Source organism: Pimephales promelas, chromosome 16, assembly GCF_988280905.1.
Source record: "Pimephales promelas chromosome 16, fPimPro1.hap1.1, whole genome shotgun sequence".
Lineage (NCBI taxonomy): Eukaryota > Metazoa > Chordata > Actinopteri > Cypriniformes > Leuciscidae > Pimephales > Pimephales promelas.
In genome coordinates this window covers 17,592,348-17,616,315 of record NC_142784.1, presented here as the reverse complement: position 1 = coordinate 17,616,315, position 23,968 = coordinate 17,592,348, and the positions used below count along the sequence as shown (strand labels likewise).

The window sequence follows — 23,968 nt, the reverse complement described above, 5'->3', positions numbered from 1 at the left end:
CACACACTAAGATGCTTGAGTGCATTTTTATATGATGCTGTTTGTCCTGTTTTCAGGCAAGATATATTTATCATGTTTTGTGTTACGTAGTAGTTACGCTTGACCTCAACAACATCTCCTGTGCTACTATATGCAGTCATACATGGTATTTCATGTTTTTGTCCACTGAGCTTCTGGAGTAAAGAGGAACAAGAAAAGCTAAAGGGGCTTATCCTTGATAAAGACATTGAAGGCTTAGTTAGGGTGAATAGATAACGTCATGGTCTTCCGATAGGTCCTCTTTATTGCTTTCTAGATAGCCTGAGACCCTGTCGGGTGGAGATTTGGGGGAGGGGAAGTGTTTGGGTGATTGTGTGATTGTGTGAGTGAATCATCCTCATTAGTCTCACAGAACTGAGAATAAGGGTCAAGTACAGATTGAATTTCACAACATGCTGTATGGTTATAGTCCAGTTCAGCCTAAACATGGATTATTAGATTGTGTTGGACAGGTTTTGTGGCTAATAAGTGTGATTTCATGCTGTTTACAGTGCATGTTTACATGCTGTTTATTTCAAACACTTACCATGAATTGTTTAGGGTTGCATTTAATTTCTTTAAATATATTATAATAAACAGTTTATAAATGTAATGACATAAATTATAGGTCTATTTCAGCAAAGAAACAGACAAACACATGTACTAAATTATTATTATATGAAACAGAATTATAATCAATCATTATGTAATAGATTGGTTGGAAGTACAATATAAAATCAAGAATGCACATTTTCGTCTCACTTTAAATTATATAAAAATGATACAATTTATTTATTTATTTATTTATTTATTTTTGGCAGAGCACACAATATGATGCACGTGATAGGCAAATGTGTAATGTTCAGTCTATGTCTTAATGTTGCGTTTGCTGACGTGGCACGGGAGACAGTCTGCTTCTGCCATCTGGCTGTCTTAGGCTGGATGCAGTCTCCATAGCAACAACCAGCACCTTCATAATGAAAGCCCAAGAACACGGTCTTACCACCCCCACCCCACTGTAAACAAAGCCCAACCCTTGCACTGTGTGTAGCCTCGTATCCCCACCCTACTGCCGTACTTTCACTCGTATCACCTAAGGTCATGGATTAACTGAATTATTGCACCTTTTAATAAAGCACTCTTCTGCAGAACTGGACCGAAGGAAAAATGAGCACCAGATGTTTTCCCTTTTAAAGATGTCTTCTATGACGGGTGTGTGCCAAGATATTTCCTCCCCTTTGGAGTTAATTAGTTGTAATATGACTTCCATTCATTATTGTAGGCTATAACGTTACGTATACATATATATAAGCAGGGGTAAAATGCATTGTTGTCTTTATATAGCTTGATAAAAGTGAAGCAGTTACAGGACTGAAAAATGATCTAGCCTACTTTGACATTTGTGGGGAAACGAATGCTAAAGTCTCTGGATTTTGGACACCCTGCAGATTAGACGCTCACATTTGATTTTATTCGTTTGTTTTTCAATGATAATAAAAACAGACACCGACACATACGGGCATAACGTTAACGTGGTTCAAATCAGTTAATGTCTTGAACCTAAACAAATCTTTTTCAGACAACGTATTCAAAAGATTCGAGTCACTGGGTTGAACTAAAAAGCCCCACCACCACCACCACCACCAGTGAATCACCCCTTTTCACATGTATGCATTTTAAATAATTACATATTCCAGAATACTAACTCTTATTGGCTATTATAGCTCCTCCCATTCCAATGTTAGCCAATAAGCGAACATCTTTTGCATTCGCACACGCCCACAATCTCTGTTCACTGTCCCCTCCTTACCGACTCCCATTTGGAGAAAAGGACTGCAGTTTTTCATAAAAATCGTTAAAAACGGATTATTTATCGGACATTGACAATGAAAAACGCTTTCTCCCGTTATTCATGCTGACTCCTCTCTAAACCCGGTCCAAATTTCACGTGAGTGTGCTAGTTTTTGTTACCGTCGCCTCTTCCCAAATTAGACTCGTTTTGTCATTGCGGTGAATGCGTTGATACATGCTGAATAATTCATTGATTATGTTCTGGAGTGGAGACACGCATCTCTTTGGCGTGACTGCTGAAATCAGTCCGTTTTTTGTAAATGTTAAGTGTTTCAACGTCCACCATCTCCGAGGATTGTGAGGAAGTCTTAAAATATCTGCAGGATGTAGATTCCCCTTTATGTCATGGGGCTGTGCTTTAGGTCAACGAGTTGTACAGTAACATTGATTGTTTTCATATTCCATTGTTTTGTGCATGTAGATTGAATGTCATCTCATCACATATTATTAGCACCTTTAGTGTCCTTAGGCTGTGATCACTCCTGTAGACATCTTCTCTCTCAAAAAGTCGCCAAAGTTACATCTTTTGTAAAGTTTATAAAGGCCTTCTTCTGATGAATCATCCAAATTAGGTGCTGTATATGACTTGTGTGATGCTTAATGAATCACACTGCATGTCTTTAGTAGAGATTGACAATATAGTTTTTTCTATGGTTTATTCAGATTATTTGAATGTTTTAAGTGCCCCATAACAATTGTAAATCTGAAACTTGTTTTTAATTATTATTATTGTTATTATAATGATTATTAATAGAAATAATCACTGGACAACAATAAAAACACATGATGCATTTTGCTTATTTTATTCGTAGTCATAATAATAATAATAATATTGTTGAAACAAGTGCATTATGACAAAGTTGAATGTTACCGCATATCACGCATGAGCATAATTTTTCCAATTGGTGTAACGTATTTCTAGTCTTAAGTACAGTTTACTGATAAATCAGGTGAAGTCTTACTGTACACGTAAATGGCCCTTGCCTCTGCAGCATTTGTGTTCCCTCAATAGTCTGTCTTAAAGGCTTAAGTTTTATGTATTGTATTGTTGTTGTTTTTTTTGTTGCAATTTTCTTAATTGCTCATGCATGATGAATTTCACTAGAGAAGTGGGAAAATGTAAGCCCTTTTAGTGTTCCATGCATCAGTTAATTTACAGTTTATTAATATTAAAGACATTTTAATATATTTCGTTTGGTCTGAAAGCAGTTCAAGACATTGTTTTAAAATGGACAGGTTTGTTGGTGACAAAAGGCGGTATAATAATGTTGCACAGGTTGTCATGTTCTGTTAATGCATGCAGCAATCAAAATGATATTTAATGCTTTCTCGTCAATCACATTTGTAGTCCAAATATTGAAAGACTTGTTGTTCACTATACATATAAGTGGATATGCCTCAATGATATACACAATTATGAGAGGAAATGGCAAATTGAAACACTTTAATTCCTGCATGATTCACACATTTCAGATACCTTAAACAAGTGTGATTCCTGTTTCCAAGGACCTACAAGTTTAATGTTAAACTACATGGAGAGTCCCTGACATTGCACAAGTTATACCGTCTTTTACAACCAGAAACAACTACTGTATATAAAGTGTGATTCTGGTAAATTAAGTAGAAACATTCATGAGAAAGTTTTACCAGTCCGTCTGCTCAATATAACAGCTGTTGCCTGCTTTGGCACAGTTAATGTTCAGCTGTTCCTGTCTTTATCAGTTTAAGAAGAAGGATGAAAGTGTAGTCTTTACATCAGCATTTTATACCCAGCTACAGATAATGCAGATCTATCTGCATTTTCACTGACATGTAGAAATGATTTCCTGCAGTACCATCACGAGAATCTGCTTTTTGAGTAGGATGTTATCCAGTGACCTTTTGTTGTTTGCTTTATAAATGCTGGCGAATCCTGAGCCAGTTGGATAGTGAGATGCTACACGTGTACTGCCGTTGATGGTTATAATTGCAACGAAATAAAATGCACCATCGCTGTTTATCCGACGAGAAGCATAGCTGTGGAGAAGCTTGTCATGTCATGTTTAGTGTCTGTACAGGGTTTGGTAAAGGCTGGTGTTGTTGGCCTTGCTTTTGCTGGACAGATGCTGTCAGGTTGATGTTAAGCAAAGCTTACAGACAGACAGCTGCCCGTTCCAGGTGAATCAATGTGCTAGACTCTTTGTGTGTGAGTGACAGTTTACTCCGCATTCTGCCATCGAGTTGACAAGGGGCTGGGCGGACCCCGCTGGTCTGGAATATTTTGACCTTGCAGAAATGTGCAGTTTGTGTGTGTGTGTGTGTGTGTGTGCGTGCACTAGAATTTAACTTGTTACACAGACAGATACACATGTGCACTCATGCATCGCAATGAATCCAATCATGCTGACTAGATTTGTCTAGGTAGCGTGAGATTGATTTTATTGGATCTGTCTCTCTTCTTCGTTCTTTTCTCTTTCGTTGTTTCTGTCCCTTCATCTCACCATACAAAGTACCGGTAAACAGACATTTAATGACTTTTTGCAGGCAAAAAAATAAAATAGTTTGTATTCGTCTGATCTGACTGATTTTTCCTTAGTTTCATTTCTATTTTTGGTCTGAATAAGAACTAAATAATCATTGGACAACAAAATATAGCCTATGTAAAAAAAAAAAAATCGAATATAGTTTCAGTATGCATGACTTTAATATTTATATTTAATTTGTGATCTGAATAGTTGCAAATTTATTTTGACCTTTTGTTTACATGTGATTCTGTTATGTTTACAAAGTAATTTATTCAAATAATACATTCTATTCTTTTACTCACAAAAAAATAGTTGAAAATGTAAATATCAGTAAAAATTAAATTAATTAAAATTATATCATATGTAATGCATCATGCATCCTATTACAAATAACTAATTTAGTTGAAAAGTGTAAACGTCAGTATTACTGTATTATTCTATCACACAATGTCATATTTAATGGAAAATAAGTAAATAAATAAAGTTAATAATAAATTAATAAATAAATGGAAAAATATCAGGGATTTGGAAAATGTGGCTTAACTTGGTTTGCAGCAATTTGCCTTTTCCTCAGCATCTTATGTCATAAAGACAAATGGCTTCGTTTTCATCCTTCTGTCTGCTACAGTGTGCTAATGAGTCAATGTGGCATTGAATGATCCTAGGGTAAATGATATGGAGTATCTGATAGGAAGTAATGGGCAGATTCATCCATTTAGACACATGGAGAGCTGTGTGGCACAGCAGACAAGGCTTTCATTAGGCTGAACAGTCAGACTCAGGAGCCATTCATTTTTCAATGGACAGCAGCAGGATAGCCATGTCCTCATGCCTCATAACAGCACTGTTTGGTTATTCAGGATCAGCTGTGATAAGACATTCATGAAGTGTCTCGTTTGTGATGAGATCCACTCTTGGTTGTGTGTGTATGGATCATAGTTGATGATATCAAGCTCCTCTGGTCCATGATTGTTAGTTCAGCTGATGTTGAAACCAAAAGAGCTGTATGATGCGCTGACACATCATCATTGTCTGGAAAAGCCACTCAGTGTTTATATGACACTGATTAGTAATGGATTGTGTTACCTCTTACACTCTTGCATTTGAAGGAATTTGCTTTCACACCAGCTTTCTTTCTTGATTAATGTGACAAGTTAATACTCTTAGTTTAGTCACTATTTTATTCATGTCACATGTCATGACAAGAATATAGTTTTGAAGATTCTTCACACAGCTTTTTGTAATACACGACAGATCATATTGGCTGTCTTTCAACCCCCCGTCTCAATGAGTTGAACTCAAACTGGATTAGTCAGATTTATGAATGATTCATTTATTTGAATTGGTTCTTTTTATTGAACTGTTGATTTAGGTCACAAATCAATAAGCCTGAATGATTCATTGATGAATCAGACTGGGATGGGTTTTTTTTTTTAAGAAGAAGCTTAAATAGATTGTAAACACCATTTGGTGGCAATATTTTCAGTGATCTGTGCATCTATGCAAAAAAACTCTTTTTTTTCCGGCCCAATATGTGAACTGGATCAACAATCAGAATGATTTATTTTCAAATGGAAATTATGCAATTCTTGTGTTCAACTCAATGATGCAGTTCTTGAGTTATCATATGGCTTTATATAGAAGACTTGACATGCAGTACATGAGTCACATGGACCACTTTTATGTGGTGCCCTTTTGCCCTTTTTTTAAGCTTAACAGACTTGGGCACTGTGAACTGTTGTGTATGGAAGAAAACTGTGAAAAGATTCTTTAAACATTCTCCGTAAGGACATACAATCTTTTCAATTGTTCAGCTATCCCTTTAAGCAGTGGAATTACACACTCAAAACTATTGAACTTTGATCTTACAGATTTATACAGAGAGAACAATAAAACTATGCAAGATCATTGCTCATAGTCCAACTGTGAAATATCATGCAATACAAATCCATAGTCAGCGTCTGCAAGCATGTTAAAAGATGTTTGAATTTGTTCATTATTCATGGATGTAAACAGTGTCCGGAAGTAACTATCCGGCCCATGTTTGCAGTTCAAACCAGACATATAAGAATAAAGAAACATGGATGCATCACTTCTGTTATTGCTCTGTGACTCATGGCATCCCCCAGACACAACACTAAATGGCGCTTATGCAACTCTCAGCATGCAAAATCAACCCAGTTATATGGAATAAATCAATGTAACTGCTTCCTTTTGGGTCTTTAGATGTCATAGGTTTCTTAAAACTCTGAACACGTGGATATCTGTCCTGAAAGCACACTCTTACGACCTGGTGTCGAGGGTCTTTTGTAATTGTATTTTGCAGTCTTGCGGTAAATTGCTTATTGCCTGCTGCGTGCAATATCCTTCAATTAGACCGTAATGGAAAGAGTCGTTGGCTTGCTGAGCGGCTTCGCTAATGTTGACTAATTGCAAGAAAGTGAAATTTATGGAAATAATGCATTGGACTATCTATTTGGCTTGTCCTAAATGGACACTCTATTATTTACTGTAGGTGGCAGTCTCTGTCCCAGGCAGATTTTATTTTATTATTTTTTTTTTTTTTGTGGAATGTAAGTCAGCATTACAATCCGATTAAACGCCATCCCCGCTGAGAAAAGATCTTATAATTGGGCATTTAGAAAGAAATATTAAAAGCTCCTAAAACCTAATGCTTAATACAACCATGATATTCAGTTTAGGCATATATCCACCTTTATTCTGTTATAGAAATGATTTTTATTATTAAATAAATACCTGCATGTGGTGATTGTACAAAACCTATATATATATATTATTTTATTTTTAAGGCACATAGCCTCTTTGAAATGATATTTCGCAATGACTATAGCTGCTGTTGAATATTTATGCTTGCACAGAATGCACACTATGAGATTCATTCAGCAGGAAATTATAAATCACTGTATGATGGGGTCAGAACTGTCTGCTGAAGGTACTCTAGAGATGTACTTGCTGTAATATTTGTTGTCTTGGTCCTCATTATTCTGCAGGTATCTGGGACATCTAAAGACATATTTGTGTAGTTTGAGGTAAAGGTTTAGTTTACTGTGTTCTATATGAACTCTCTCTGGCTGCCACTGTAAAGTCAGGATATAGTTTTTATTCAGTACACTACCGTTCAAAGGTTTGGGGTCAGTAAGATTTTCTTTTGAAAGAAATTTAAAGGTTTTTTATCACAGTTTTGCCACTCTGTGTGAAATAGTGATGGGCTGATCTTTTTCAGCAAAATGAACAAATCTTTTTTTCAAGTCATTTTGTTCACTTCAACCGAATATAATTGAAATGTTTCATTAAAACTTATGAAAACTTACACATTTAGGATAAGAAAAAACTAGCAGCCACGTGAAACAGAAATTAATTCATTGCCTAGCTGGGTCAACTTGGCTAAATGAGCTAGGGATTAATATTAATAATATCAAATTTATTGTGGAAGTTAAACTCTGGATTTGTGCGGGTGTGAATATACACACAGTGTTTTCAGAGTATCTGATCCAGACTGTTGATGGTGATTTTGGCTGCAGGGGGTCATTAAGCTATTAACACAGTGTGAGAAGGATTAGACAAGAGTTTTGCATAATATGGCTTATTGACATAAGTTTATAGCAACATTGTTAACTTCTGCACTTATAATACTGTGTAACTTATGTTTTGATATAAATTTTAGTGAGTCAATTCATCATCAATCCTTCTTCCATTGGCTTGGCTTTTGGAGAACTGAGGGATTTGAAATGTTGTAATAGTGATACATAGAAGGCGGTTTTTATTACTCAACAGGTGAGTAAGATATAGTTTAGTGAACACATAGATTGCCATATGTATCTCTCTAACAGAGTTCATTGCAAAGCATTATCTATAGGGGCTTTCGTACCGGATAGTTCTAGGAAATAACCACCGGAGTGGTTTCCCGACAACTAATGGTTCCCCCAGGAACGTTTTCTGGTTGCATTCGCACCGCCAGTAGGAACTTAAGCCGCGCTCTTTGTTGTGACTTTTATTTTGACGCCGCTGAGAACGCCAGAGCCTGAGCAAACAAACAGTGTTTGCATTCTCTGTGTTCATTAGTTTACGATCTGTCCAACAAGTTATTAGAAAGAACTGTTATACATAGAATTTAGAAAGTAGATAGTTTATGAAAAGTTATCAGCGTATGCCGTGTGGTTGATGTCCAGTGTTGTATATAAATGATCAGCATGTTTAGCTTGTTTAGCCTCAAAGTTGCATTGGATTTTCTCCTCAGTGTAAAGATTAAGAGGCCCAACAATCACCCATCACTGTTTTCCCAGACTGATCTCACGAATGGCGTATGTATGACACGCCAATTCGGATTTCCATTTTTGGCATGCTATCAACATGCATAATCGCTTTTCAGTGTGTTTATGAACGCTGTTGACTTAACGTTACTTAACTGTATAAATATATGACCTACCCCAACCCCGTCCCTGTCACTGGAGTTAATAGCATTTATGAGTCTTCCCCTACCATCCTAGGAAAAAAATATCGCTCCCCAGATGTAGATCTACATTTTGCTTCGTTTCACTCGGACATATACACGCGGATAGCTCAAAATGCGTAGATGAAAAAGACAGTGATGATCAATCAATCCAGTACAGCAACAAACATTAAATCACATAATAGAGAGTTAGCCTAGTTATAAAAATATATATACATACGTATATATATAAGTTAGCACAACTAAAACATTGTTCTTCCGCAAAATGCATGCAGTTTTGTTTTAACTGCTAGGGCCAAAAGTTACATAGTGTGCCTTTAATATTGCATTTTGCACAATCAGTAGTTTGGACTTCTGATGAATTGACTGACTTTGCTCAGCTCTTATCTCCAGTAAATGCTAGTTAAGACAAATGTTGTCATCATCTACCCATCCTCATGTTGAAACATGGTGAGACTGGGACTAACTTTCACAAGGCTAATATATCAGACAGTGACCATAAGGTACAAAAAGTAACATGTTTACAGTTTAATAATTTCACTTTTTCTCTAGTCTGTCCACAGGAAATTGACTGTAATGCCTGACACAGACTCTGAAATACTACAGCTAAAGGCTTTTAAAATTTCTACTGGTCTTTAGAGTTAGCATAATAATCTCGAAAGCATGAAAAGAGAGGGAGAGACAGCAAGAAGTGGTCAAAGAAGGAGGGATGGGCAGCTGTGATGTCAGCGTTCAGCTGCTCTCATTCAGGGCTTATGATGAAGGGGGTGGGGTGGGACACCGAGGGGGGGCCGCGCTGGGGTTTCTTGGTTACTGGGCTTGAGCGTGCAGGAAACCAAACAATGAGGTCTGCTTGAGAAAATCCACAGCTCTGTCTGGTGTGTTTTTCATGACCATGGATAATCTTTTTAGTGTTTTGTGTGTGTATACATGGGAATTAAGGGTGGGGGGGATTTACTAAGCAGTTGCACATGTTATTTCAGCTATTTTTGTGCATCATATTTGCTATGATTAAATTATATATATATATATATATATATATATATATACACACAGTATTTGCAAACTGTCTATCATAGGGTTGGATAAAAAAATAAGCAATTTCTTGATTTTAATCAATAAAACAGCTTGCAAAAAATACATCAAAGCCATTGAGTGATGATAGCTCGACAGCTATTGAAAAATGAACTGAGAGGGGCATTGCATATTCATTGCAATGTATACTACACTACATTGCATATTCATTATATTTTTACTCAAACTATTCTCCAATATTAAATGTATTATTTAATAAATCCATCGTGAAAACATGTTTATGTTTATGACAGCCATTATATTTATTATACATTATATTAGAACTTTATTATATAAATTATTTGTAAATGTATCCCCTAATAATGTAGTATGCTCCAACTGGCAGGGTGCACCCTGTATTATTTACAGCTTTTGAGATTTAAGAGATAATATTTTTTCAAATGTGTTATTTGTGAATGGCCCCATAATTTATCAAATGATGATTGAATGATTGAGATTTCTCTCTCTCTCTCTCTCTCTCTCTCTCTCTCTCTCTCTCTCTCTCTCTCTCTCTCTCTCTCTCTCTCTCTCTCTCTCTCTCTATCTCTCTCTCTCTCTCTCTCTCTCTCTCTCTCCCTCTCTCTCCCTCTCCCTCTCCCTGTGTGTGTGAACGGAGGAAGGAACTGGGAGGATTTTTAGGAAGTGCCTTTTAGAGACTTCCTTTTTTTTCCTTCCTCCTGCGATGAGACGGAAATGAAAGGTGCGGTGCTCAGATAGATATTATTTCAAATGTGTGTGTGTGTGCGCGCGCGTGTTTTATATTAAAGTCTAAAAAAATCACTTTAGGGAGCATAAAAAGAAGAGAATATTGCCTCAGCTCTGGGCAACCACAGTCTGCTGCTTTTCCACAAGCTGGAAATGAAAGATTACACAAGAAGCACAGAACGTTTTGACGTTACAGGTTAGTCATGATCGAATTGGGAAGTTTCTAATCCCAGGATGTGATGGATGAGTCTGCAGTTTTCCTGTCTTCTCACAGCTGCTGGTGTGTTCACTCATCACACTGCACTAATGTTAGCTACAGAGTACAGGCCTCATTTGATTTGACATGAGTAAAAACGAGGCACTCTAATCCTAAAACCAACAACAGGGAATCAGGCATGGGTCAGAGGTGGAAAATCACAACAGACGAGGAAGCACATGGATGCTGGAACAACAAACAATACCGTTTGCTTACAAAAACACAGACAGACAGACAGACTATGACTCAATAACAGAAAGACTGTTATGTTTTGGGTATCATGGGATTTCACATTTGTTTGTGGATGATAAACTGCTGCTCTGTTGTTCACATTCATTTATTCTAAACAAGAACATGTTGTAGTTGATGGAGAGAACAGGGTTAATCTGTTTTCTATCTGAGAAGACAGATGTTCACATGGATGTGTGTCATGGATATAGCTGATGGAGCATGATTAGACGCATCAATCTGTTCATTCCTAAGGACACTTTTATTTTTTATTAAAGGGTTGGTAAAATGCCATTTTCACAAGATGTAAAATAAATCTCTGATGTTCCCAGAGTGTGTGTCTGAAGTTTTAGCACAAAATACCCCACAGATATTTTTATATAGCATTTTAAAGTGGTCACTTTTTGAGGGTTTGCAAAAACGCACCGTTTTGTGCCTGGCCCTTTAAATGCAAATGAGCTGCTGCAGAGGGCGGGGTTTCAAGAGCTTGTGTGTGTTAGAGGCGGATTACACTAAGGCTATGTTTACATGAAAAATGATCTGAAGAGAAAACGCAAAAGTGGCGTTGCGTTATCACATTTTTTTTTCTGTGTTTAGACGAGCGTTATGGGTGGAATCCGCGTGCATATGGTGACGCAAAAGTGTGAATTTTTATGTAGTATGCACTCATGCGCTACATTTTAAATACTGGCGGGCATATTTTAGAAAAAAACATGAGATCCAAAATCAGTGTAAATATTACTAGAATGTGTTGCATGTGTTAGTACTGTGCAACATTTTTAATCAATTAAATACATTTTTTTGTTCTTTTGCAGAAGTGTGGAAATATTATTTCATTGTATTTAGGTGTGATTTTATTCTTAAAACCTTGTCATGCATAAAAACCTTTGTGTGATTTTGCATGGAACGACAGTTTGAAATTATGCAAGATCTTTGCATAAACATGGGATTGTAGGGATGAAATATGCATATCTACAGCTGTATTCAAAGATTAACGTTCTCTTTCTCTCTCTCTCTCTTATAGTCTGAGAAGCCTCTGTCTCTTCATTTGAATGCCTCTCACGATGGCTAAGCGGGAAAGCGGCAGCACCAGCCCGGTGGTGCGTCAAATAGACAAGCAGTTCCTGGTGTGCAGCATCTGTCTGGAGCACTACCACAACCCCAAAGTCCTGCCCTGCCTGCACACCTTCTGCGAGAGGTAAACTGACACATCACAATAAAAGTGCCTCGTGGATGAATGATCGAATAGCCTGAATGCGACTGTCAGAAAATGACCAAGACTGTCTGTGTTCGCTTGTGTGGAAGAAATGCGCTCAATACCGCCCAAAACACTGGAGGTCTGTGGGTTTGGGGGTGTGTCTGTAAAATCACAGCAATCTAGTTGTCTTCAAGATGATCCAGTGTTGGGTAGTAACTACTATAAAACAAAACAAAAAAACACACTAAAATAACTGCATTTTTTAATAGCATGACAAATAAATTCTCCAGAAAATTGCATTGTATGTCTTAATTTTTTGTTGTTGTAATTTTGTATTATAGCTGAGCAAACTGAGGTAATAATGAAACATGCTTGCTGTCCACTCTCTCTCTCTTATGAAACGTTTAGGAATTTGGTTTATTGTAGTGAATCGGATCGTTTGGATAGTTCTGTTGAATGAGGCTCCATCTAGATGCCGTTTTTAAGTCTTTAAGTTTAAGTTTTTTAGTTCTGTAGCTATATTTACTAAATTATACAAGAATTTTTCTTAAATACATTAAAAAATAAAATAAACATAATTTCCCAATTGATGGAGGAAACATACAATGTCAATTTAATACTGGCCACGCTGAACATTTTATAAAATAATATCATATTTATTACATTTGAATAAAATGAGATTACATTTAAAAACAAACTTGATTTCTGAATTGCCAGAGTATCAATTTAGTACACATAAAAAAACACTGAAACAATATTTACAATCATTTTACTAAAACATATTATATATTCAATCTTTTTTGTGTGTGTTCAAAATTTACATAGTAAAAATTATGAATCCATTTTGCAAACCGTGTTTTTGCCTTATCCTGAATCACTACGGTACACCTATAATGCGTGTTTATATTCATACTATTTTAGACTGGTTCGGGCCGTACCACTGCGGAGTATAGATATAAACAGAGAGAAGTATCTCCGGCTTTTAGTAGCTTTCGGTTTTTTAACCGCTAGAGCACCAAAAGTTACGGACTGCAGCTTCAAATAATAATAATAACTTTTTAAAATTATTATTTCTAGATTGTCCAAGTACACATATAAATGTCATAATATTTTTTTAAATCCCACAACAGTCTAGCCACATTGGAAATTTTACAAAGTAATATTTATTAAATTTAAAAGTAGTACTAAAATATTAAACAAACTTTATTTGTGAATTGCCAAAGTACACATTCAACGTCAATTTAATATACTTTTGTTAATCCTGCCGCAGTATATAGCAACTTTGAAAGCTTGCAAACTGCATTTAAAATTACGTTTATTATTGAATTTAATATTGTAAATTATTTAACAATCTAATTTAGGCAAAATGTAAATGGTTGTAACAGACATGCACTGCCTTCACCTCACAGTGATTGGCTGCCGCCCATTGTTTTTCACCACTCATTTGCATAAAGTTTAAGATTTTCCAAGATTTCAACACTCTCGCCACTCTGTTGTAAACCACCGCACACTATTCTGTGCAGGTCTGTCGCCTAGCTTTGAATTGAAATACCCAACTCAGATCCACAGTGCCTGTGAGTGTGAACATGTACAGTTTGACTTAATGGGCTTCCAGACTTTTAAGAAAGCAATGTCCCAGATACTGGATTTTGGTTTAGAATGACTGTCGTATGACATCATGTTTAGAAACCGCCCTGTAAAGCAAAGACTGAGATGACCATATTCCCTCTGCCGTCACTGACCTGGAATGTGAGCCTCGGATTTTATAAACAAGATCATATGTCCTCCTTAACTACTTTTATTTTCTCTCATCCTTTACAAATATTTACTACTGAGATTTATTGAGACTGAAAAAAACAGAGCACTATTAATCACGTCTTGGGTTGTATCTTCTTCTACAATCCACGTGACGTGGAGGGAAATCTTTACAGCTTGCTTTTATGTCTTGCACTGTGTTTTCGTCACAGATGCCTCCAGAACTACATCCCCCCTCAGTCCTTGACCCTGTCCTGCCCAGTGTGCAGACAGACCTCCATCCTGCCAGAAAAAGGTGTTGCAGCACTGCAGAACAATTTCTTCATAACTAATCTGATGGAGGTGTTGCAGAGGGAGCAGGACTGCACCCGTCCCGAGGCCTCCAGTGGGCTGGACTCAGCCGGTGCTGCTACATATGCCCCACCCCTGTCCTGCCCCAACCACGAGGGCAAGGTAAGGAGTAGTGCAGTGGCCTCCTACTGTGAAATAAATGCGCATTTAGATGGTACAAGTATTGGGACATTTGTAGCCTTTAAGTTGTAATTATTATAATTTGCAGTTATGTCCATATTATTGCATCAACCTAATTCTTAGGAGTACCAGAAGTACTATTTTTGTATTATTTATCTATAGTTATAGAATTTATTAATAATTTGAATTTATTATTATAGCTTTATTTGACCTTATTAAATTATTTCATTTAATTATTATACCAACAATAAATACATTTTATTTATTTATGTAAGTTCTTTCTTTTTATCTATGTGCATATTTTCAGTTTTCTTTTTGATTTTAGTTCAAATTGAATAATTTTCTTATATGTGCTTTTGTCATTTTTATTGTTTTTATTTAGGTGTAATTACATTTTATTTTAGTTCAAGTCATTTTAGTACTTCAACTAAAACCTATTAATTCAGATAGGTGTCAATCCAATATATATATATATATATATATATATATATATATATATATATATATATATATATATATATATATATTTAAAGTTTTTTTAAATGTAAGCTTTATAGTCTGATATTTATATATTTTTTTATTTCAGCTAATATTTATATACTGTATATTTTTTTTTTCAGTCTCTTCCCATCAGTGTTCAGCATTTCAATGAGTTTTTGCCGCCCTCTGCAGGTCATGGAGTTTTACTGCGAGTCTTGTGAAACGGCCATGTGTTTGGAGTGCACAGAGGGAGAGCACAGAGAACATGTGACCGTTCCACTGCGGGATGTTCTGGAGCAGCACAAAGGAGCACTGAAGAACCAGCTGGATGCAATTCGCAACAGGTTCACGCTGCCAGAAATAATATTAAGCTCGCTGTTAATCTGAGCCAGCAGCTCATTTTAACCCTTTCTTTACGCACTATGACCTCCTTATGGAAAGTTTGGCTGAACATTGTCCTCATTCTGCATCTGCAGGCTTCCTCAGCTGACTGTAGCTATAGAGCTGGTAAATGAGATCTCCAGGCAGCTCACAGACAGGAAGAATGAGGCAGTGAGCGAGATCAGCAATACATTCGAGGAACTAGAGAAAGCACTGACCCAGCGCAAGACTTCCCTCATCACTGATCTGGAGAACATCTGCAGCACCAAGCAGAAGGTGAAAAGTTCACACAAAATGTTTTATTCTGCCATTATTTACTCATCCTCACATAATGTTAAACACATAATCTATTATGTGGATGATCAATTGTAATTATGGACTGTTGCTGCAGGTTCTGCAGACCCAACTCACTGCATTACTGCAAGGGAAGGAGAACATCCAGAGCAGTTGCAGCTTCACAGAGCAGGCACTGAACCACGGCAGCCCCACCGAGGTGCTCCTGGTGCAGAAGCAGATGGGAGAGCGGATGGGCGTTCTCGCTCGCCACGCTTTCCCTGAGCAGCCCCATGAGAACGGACACCTGGACTGTCAGGTGGAGACAGAGGGGCTGCGTCGCTCCATACAGAACCTGGGAGTGCTGCTCACCACCAGCGCTGTGGGCCACACCAGCGTGGCTACTGGAGAGGGTCTCAGGCATGCTGTTGTCGGGCAAAACACCACTGTTACAGTGACCACTAAGGTTAGTAGTGTCAATCTTGTGTTTGAGTTCTGTTATAAGCATTCTGTAACTTAACCTTTTATTGAAAAACCAAGCGGGTCTGCTGTTGTGTCCGATATAATGTACACTGCTTCATTGTTCGAAAACAGGCTCTTAGCAAAGTCTGTATTACATTGTGATAGATTCATAAATCAGTCAGCATTTTAATATATTTCATTTGTGAATAAGACACTTATGTGATTAATTAGGATTGCAGTGATAAAAGTTCTGTCTGATACATAAATAATCAATAATGAATTAAACAATATTATAATACATTTAAAATGAATGATGGAATTACAAACAAGATTACAAAAAATTTAAATATAAAGTAATCATTATAAATTATTGCTTTTTGTATCAGTTTATTTGAATGTTTGTTTATTGTAAAAAATCATTTATTTTAAATTTATTATAAATAATTGTTTATTTATTATTGACAAATTGTTTATTTAAATGTTATTAAAAATAATATTAAAAAGATATTTATGAAAATAAACCATAATATATAAATGTAATATTTGATATAATAATTTAACAATAAATTCAAATTAAATTATTTCAATTACTTTATATATACATAAATAATCAATAATGAATTAAACTATATTATAATACATTTAAAATGAATATGATGGAATTACAAACAAGATTACAAAAATTAAAATATAAAGTAATCATTATAAATTATTGCTTTTTTGTATTGATTTCATTTGAATGTTTATTTATTGTTAAAAAATGTTTATAAATAAATAATATAGATATATATTTATAATAAATTATTTATAAATAATTATTTATTTATTATTGACAAATTGTTTATTTAAATGCTATTAAAAATAATATTAAAAAGATATTTATGAAAATAAATCATAATATCTAAATGTAATATTTTATATAATAATTTAACAATAAATTCAAATTAAATTATGTAAATTGCTTTATAAATTATAATTATTTTTGTAATTAAAAGAATGATGTATATTTTATATTATTAATGTCGAATCTCCAATATCTGCCAAAAGTAAATCAGTTCAGTTCAAATTTAAATGCATAGCAGCTTTACAGAAAATGCATGTTGTTGTTGTAGGTTTGAGCTAATAAAATGAACAAAGCACAAACCACATGTTGTTTCAGAGGGAAAGCCCTTATAAATGCTGTAGGTCGATTTCGGGTCGTACTTTGTAGCATAAGTCTTCAACTGCCTCCCCTAGGACAAAGACGGTGAGCTAGTAAAGACTGGAAATGCTGCACTGAGGGCTCAGATCTGCGGCCCAGATGCAACCATCACCCAAACAGACATAACAGACAACAAGAATGGCACCTACGAGATCGGCTACACGCTCCGCTCAGAGGGCGAGTTCTCCTTCTCCGTCCTGCTCTACGGGCAACCTGTGAGGGGCAGCCCCTTTCGCCTTCGAGCCATTAAACCCTGCGACGCCCCGCAGTCGCCCGACGACGTGAAGAGGCGCGTCAAGTCTCCCGGAGCAGGTGGAGGGGCTGGAGGACATGTGCGCCAGAAGGCGGTGCGCAGACCTTCAAGTATGTACAGCACAACGAAGAAGAAGGAGAATCCCATAGAGGATGAACTCATCTTTAGAGTGGGTGAGTTAAGAGTAGGGTGTTATATTTTATATCTTTACAACAGATTGTGTTCTGAAATGTAATAATACATATTTAAGATACATTTCAAATTGTAAATATACTTTAAAAGTACAGTTTGTAATACATTTTGGTATGTGAAGGTTAAAACTAAATATATATCCAATTGGGATTTTAAAAATTTATTTTGTACTAAATGAGATTTCAGCCATGGAAATGTAAATAATCTTAAAAGTCATGGAATTTTCAATGTCACAGGAATTGCTTGGCAAATTGGTATGAAACATATTTTTCAAAACGAAAAATACTTGCACTGTAAATCTACGGAGCACCTAAAGGGACATGGTAAAGGACAAAGTTAATCTGTAAAGATGAAAAGGTCATTCCTGCATTGTGCTTTATTGTTGGGCTGCGTCAGAATGTGTCAGCTCAGCTCTTATTTGATGTGACAGGGACGCGGGGGCGAGAGCGGGGGGAGTTCTCCAACCTGCAGGGCATCTCTACCACCAGCAACGGACGAATCGTAGTGGCCGACAGCAACAACCAGTGCATACAGGTAACACTAAGCAGCCTGTCGGCCACCTTTAAAGGAGTAGGTCACTTTCAAAAAAAAAAAAAACTCACCCCCATGCCATGTCCATGTCTTTCTTTATTCAGTCAAAAAGAAATTGAAAAAGACATTCCAGGATTTTTCTCCATATAATGGAGTTCATTGGCAACCAACGGTTTGAAGGTTCAAATGTCAGTCTCAATGCAGCTTCAAAGACTAGACTCGATAATAAAAATAATATACTTTTTAACCACAAATGCCCAACTCTCTCTGAGATGCGCCTCGCATTTCGTCATCACGTTGGTTAGGTCACTCGGACGTAGTCGGAAGTACCGACCCAGTCTTTACAAGTTTGGAGTAGGAGGACTGTTCAAAGTTATTGTATGTTGAATGACTGACGATTTGTCAGTTTATTGTTTAAAATGGTCCTTACATGTGCGTATCCTGGATGTTTAATGATGTCACGCGTGACATTTCCAACGTGATGACGTAATGCGAGGCGGATCTCAGAGATGGTACAAGGCAGGCATTTATGGTTTAAAAAGAATACTTTTATTTTTTTTTTGAAAATGACCCTCTAGATAAGACCCTTATTTCTCGGCTGGGATCGTGTCGAGCCTTTGAAGCTGCATTGAGACTGACATTTGGACCTTCAAACTGTCGGTTGCCATTGAAGTCCATTGTATGTTTTCCTCAAAAATCTTAATTTCTTTTCGACTGAAGAAAGAAAGACATGGACATTTTGGATGACATGGGGGGGGGGGGGGGTGAGTAAATTATCAGGATTTTTTTATTTGACAGTAAACTAATCCTTTATTTAGTAAATGTATTAATAAATGTGGACTGTGTATATGAAATCACTTTTGGTGTATTCTGTAATCGTATAGGTGTTCTCCAATGAGGGTCAATTCAAATTGAAGTTCGGGGTCAGAGGTCGCTCCCCTGGCCAGCTCCAGCGCCCCACTGGTGTTGCAGTTGACATGAATGGCGACATTATTGTGGCCGACTATGACAACAGATGGCTCAACATCTTCTCCCCAGATGGCAAGTTTAAGGTAAGTTGCATTTCTTTTATGATTTCAGTTTAAATTGTTAAAAAATTATTAATATAAAAAATCATTAAATAAATTAAATATAAAATGCATTAAAACTATAATAAAATAGTGTAATTCATTAATAACTTTTTGAAATTATAAAATAAAACATAATTCTAGAAATTATAGAAAATACATTTTTGGTATTTAAAATGTCATATAATTTAAAATTAAAATAGAATAAAAAAATTTGTTCATCATAGTTTTTGAACATTAAAAACTTACATTACCAAAAAAAAAAACATGTATTTTACACACATTCTAGACATGCCCTCCTCATTAAAGGGTGTTAGTTGCTACTTGAGAAAAAAGCTCAAAGCTACCCTCCAGGAGATATTTTATTGAACAGAATTCACTTTTCAAGAACTACAATGAACGACTCGTTTGGACTACTATGTGATTTTTCCTGGATCTTATGAAGTCGCAATGTTACTCATTTTAATAATATGCAAAAAGGGGACGAGGCGGCTTGAGCTGGGCTAGAGAAGACAGTGTTGTCAAAGAGAGACTGTTTTGCCCACTCTGTATCCAAAACTTGGACAAAATTTGTTTGAGATTCCTAAGACTGACAAACTTAGAGTGGTTAACTTATTTTAAACTCTGTTCCTAAACATTATTATTAACTCACTCTTTTATTTTTATTCAACAATTTCATGTTGCTTGTGGTACTATATAAATATCTACCACAATAATTTGATTAATTAGTAGCTAGTCAAGTGCTAATGTGTTTTACTTTCTGGCTTTCTGGCAGAATAAAATCGGGGCAGGTCGGCTGATGGGTCCTAAAGGAGTGGCTGTGGATAAGAATGGTCATATTATCACAGCAGACAACAAGGCCTGCTGTGTCTTCATTTTCCAATCCAATGGCAAACTGGTGACAAAATTTGGTGCCAAAGGAACATCAGAGAGGCAGTTTGCAGGTGATGTCTCTTATTTTGACAAGGTTCTTGTGCTACTGCATTGGTGTTGAGCATGTTTTAATCTTTCTGTTTCTCTTCAGATAAAAGTACTCCGAATACACCAACTGAGCCAAAGCAGAGTAAATCTGGCCCTGCCTTCAGTGCGTATTCAACTTTTTCAATTTTTAGATGAACTGAAAACAATGAAAGCTTTGTAAAATAATTGATTATCCACATGAAGTGAGCAATGCTGAGAGAAGTGCGTGTTCTCTATGCTGCCACACTTCCTTAGAAACAAAACAACATCTTCTGAATGTAACAATAAGTCTCTCTCTCTTTCTCTCTCCTTCTATGGCCATAAGGTCCCCATTTTGTGGCTATAAACAACAAGAATGAAATTGTTGTGACAGACTTTCACAATCATTCTGTTAAGGTATGCTGAGCTCTTCCCTTTTATTGCGTAAATTGTTCCACATGCCATAACATTTATTTATCCAAATCTAACCAGGTCTGCTGTCTGTTATTATGTTCTGCCTTTAATTAATGATATTTCAATTTTGCAAATCACAGATGCTCGTTTCAATACACATTTCTTAACATTTTTCGCTTTTTTGTGGTCTTTCTTTCCTCTGGATTTAACATGGATTGTTTGATTTACGGCTTCTTGCAGGTTTACAATGCTGATGGAGAGTTCCTGTTTAAATTTGGATCGCATGGAGAAGGGAACGGCCAGTTCAACGCACCCACCGGTGTGGCTGTTGATGGCAATGGGAATATTATTGTGGCAGACTGGGGTAACAGTAGGATACAGGTATAGGCTGTGGAACACTCTGATTTTTATCTTCACATTTACTATAATTTATAGTAGTTTTATAGTTTGGGCCAATTCATTTTCTATATTGACTTTTCTATATAATGACCCAAGTATTTGCACACTTTAGACAGAATTTCAAATTTGTGAATTTCATTGCATTAAATAAAATATCAAAAAGCATCTGCAAACTAAAATATTATAGATCTTTCCTCAGAACTAAGTTGTAACTAAATACAATTTTTTATAAAAAGAAACAATTTGACTTTTCTGAGGCATTTACTATTACTTTAAGCCAAAATACAATTAACATTATTTAACATGAACTAGCAATAAACAATACTTCTACAGCATGTATTATGGTACCATATATATATATATATATATATATATATATGAAGAGTTCAGATGCAAAAGCCTCTAAGTGCCATTTGAAATTTTCTTCTAGAATGATAATTTTTATCAAGCTTGTATATTTAAGTTCAGTGATTTCACTTAAATGGCAATGATAATTACCTATTAATTGTTATTTAAGTGAAATTACTGAACTTAAATATACAAGTTTGACAAAAATCATCATTAAAGAAGAAAATTTCAAATGGCATTTAGAGGCTTTTGCATCTGAACTCTTCATATATATATATATATATATATATATATATATTTTTTTTTTTATATAATTTTATTTTGTGTATGTAATGTTAAAATTATTATTATAAAATCTATTCAAACTACATATTTTTGTCATGTAGGTGTTTGACAGTTCTGGCTCTTTCCTGTCGTACATCAACACGACGGCGGATCCTTTGTACGGTCCGCAGGGTCTGGCTCTCACGTCAGATGGTCACGTGGCCGTGGCAGACTCTGGGAACCACTGCTTCAAAGTATACCGATACCTGCAGTAACGACTCGCCGTGATGGAAGAGTTCTACTGTAAGCTCTTTGGCATTTCACGTTTTCCTTTGCACAAGTCTCTGCACATACATTTCCAGCCATTTGACTGATGTTGATGTGAACAAACCCAGGGCTTCATGAATGTTGCATCCCTATTTGATCAATTTGTGTTAATAGTCATTTCCTAAATGAATGTACTGCATATCGAACCCTAGCAAGTAATAACAGGCGCTGTGTATGTAACAGTGACTGAGAGGGCAGCTATATTTGTGCTTTTTACAAAATCTTTCATGCAAAACTTAAAGCTGCTCAACAAACCCTTAACATGAATTGCAGGGAATAAATATTTTCTAGGCCAATCATTAATGCAACAGCTTAAGAATGACCTGCGGATGGAGCTCAAAATCTCACATCAAACTGGCCTTTTGTGCATTGGCTAAATGTACATGTGTACGTATTTGTATCAAATGGTGTAAATTTGATCGCCATTGATTTGCTGTAATATCTTATTTTGAGATCCGCTCTCTCTTAGTGCGCTAAAGCTCAATATTAAAGTTACCCAGCTGTCAATGTGCTTTACTGGCTTTACTAGAACTGCTTGTAGGTTCATCGTGCCTCTGATTTTAAAAGCGACTTGGGCTTGCTACATATCACTGACCACAACAGCACAATTGACATATTGCATGCTTTGTATTCACGTAAAAAGGTTATGAAGCAAGGTTATTTATTTTGTACACAATGGTATAATGTACAAGTTATTTTTCTAAGTTGAAGTGTTTTGTTTATCTGCAGTTATCTGCTGCCTTCAGTGGTTTTCACAAGTTGTACAGTACAAAGCTAATGTCTAGTGAAGTACAACAGTTTTTTTCTCATGCACCACATTAAAGGGAATCTGTCATATCAAGACAATGGAAATATGAACATAAAACAATAAGAGAAAAATGAAATCACACAGACACTGCTGCATTTTAAGTTGCCAAATTCATGGAAGAACAATTTGCAGGGTACTTGCCGTAGTTTACTGTATTACTGAAGCATTTACTACTGTTTTTTTATTTCGTTTTATTGCTTGTTTTCTATGAATGTAGGAAAATTAATGAAAAATGTAAAAGAAAAAAAAAAAACATTTAATGCATTGACAGTTTGATCATTTTGGCCCAGATGTTACACCACGACGTTCACAAAAGCAATGCATTCACAATCAGGACATCATCTATACTTTATAGGGTCATGAACGAGTGCAAGCGATAAAAAGACAGCGTTGTTTAGGCCACTAAATACAGTATTCCATAATAAAACTGTACAGTGTATAACCACAATAGGACACATGAAGGATTTTAAACATAGTATTTATTTAAACTGCAATAATGCACTCATTGGTGCTCAGAAATGTAGCATCTCTAAAAATACCCCTAAAAAGAGGACCCTTGTTTTATGGTGTTGTAATACTGAAAAGCTAAAGGTCAAGTCGTGTCAAAGAGATAATATCTGGAATTATCGTAAATTTCTTCCATTTTGACTTCCCTCTATGTATCAGAATGAAAAGTGACGTGAATCTACTGTATTGCCAATAACACGGAAAACTGAATTGAAATGCTTGACTCTATTTTCCAATGTATCAAACAACTGTAACAGTCTCTTTATATGTCCATATAAGCACTAGAAATAAAAGCACATGAATTACAGAGCCAAATAATGATGTTTTAAGTGGTTATTTTACCATCTCCGTAATGTTTTCTAAATATCACAGCGTTTAATGGGGTGGTTCTTTATAAATTCATTAAGATCAGAACAGGCAGAGCGACTTGAGGTTGCCTTGCATTGCTTTTCTTCTGGTATCTTCTCGATCCACATGTCATTGTTCAGTATATACCTGAAACTTCAGAAACAATAGAAGAACAATGTTTTATGAATCAAAAAACAATTTGCATTTTGTCTTTTTTAATAAACTTCAGATTTCAAGGCTTAC

The 23,968-nt window shown here is 35.9% G+C and overlaps 2 protein-coding genes across 3 annotated transcripts in view; one reads left to right on the top strand and one right to left on the bottom strand.

Moving 5' to 3' along the window:
- Nucleotides 1-951: 951 nt before the first annotated feature.
- Nucleotides 952-23,967, top strand: trim3a (tripartite motif containing 3a). Of its 2 annotated transcripts, none has more exons than XM_039670494.2 (14): nt 952-1,230; nt 12,132-12,305; nt 14,273-14,513; nt 15,204-15,355; nt 15,488-15,668; nt 15,784-16,131; nt 17,364-17,754; nt 18,204-18,307; nt 19,189-19,356; nt 20,147-20,315; nt 20,396-20,455; nt 20,657-20,727; nt 20,965-21,105; nt 21,858-23,967. In XM_039670494.2, exons 2-14 carry the CDS (start codon nt 12,160-12,162, stop codon nt 22,008-22,010), a joined length of 2,325 nt encoding a protein of 774 aa, XP_039526428.1. In that variant the 5' UTR covers nt 952-1,230; nt 12,132-12,159; the 3' UTR covers nt 22,011-23,967. The 2 variants fall into 2 exon arrangements, with proteins under 2 accessions (XP_039526428.1, XP_039526427.1); XM_039670493.2 differs by lacking the exon at nt 952-1,230 and adding an exon at nt 1,804-1,966.
- c4 (complement component 4) overlaps nt 23,332-23,968 on the bottom strand; it is a 72,192-nt gene continuing 71,555 nt past the window's right edge. Inside the window, exon 41 of the mRNA XM_039670492.2 lies at nt 23,332-23,878. Within this exon, the coding sequence (XP_039526426.2) occupies nt 23,737-23,878 (142 nt within the window). The 3' untranslated portion in view covers nt 23,332-23,736. The remainder of the gene's footprint in view (nt 23,879-23,968) is intronic.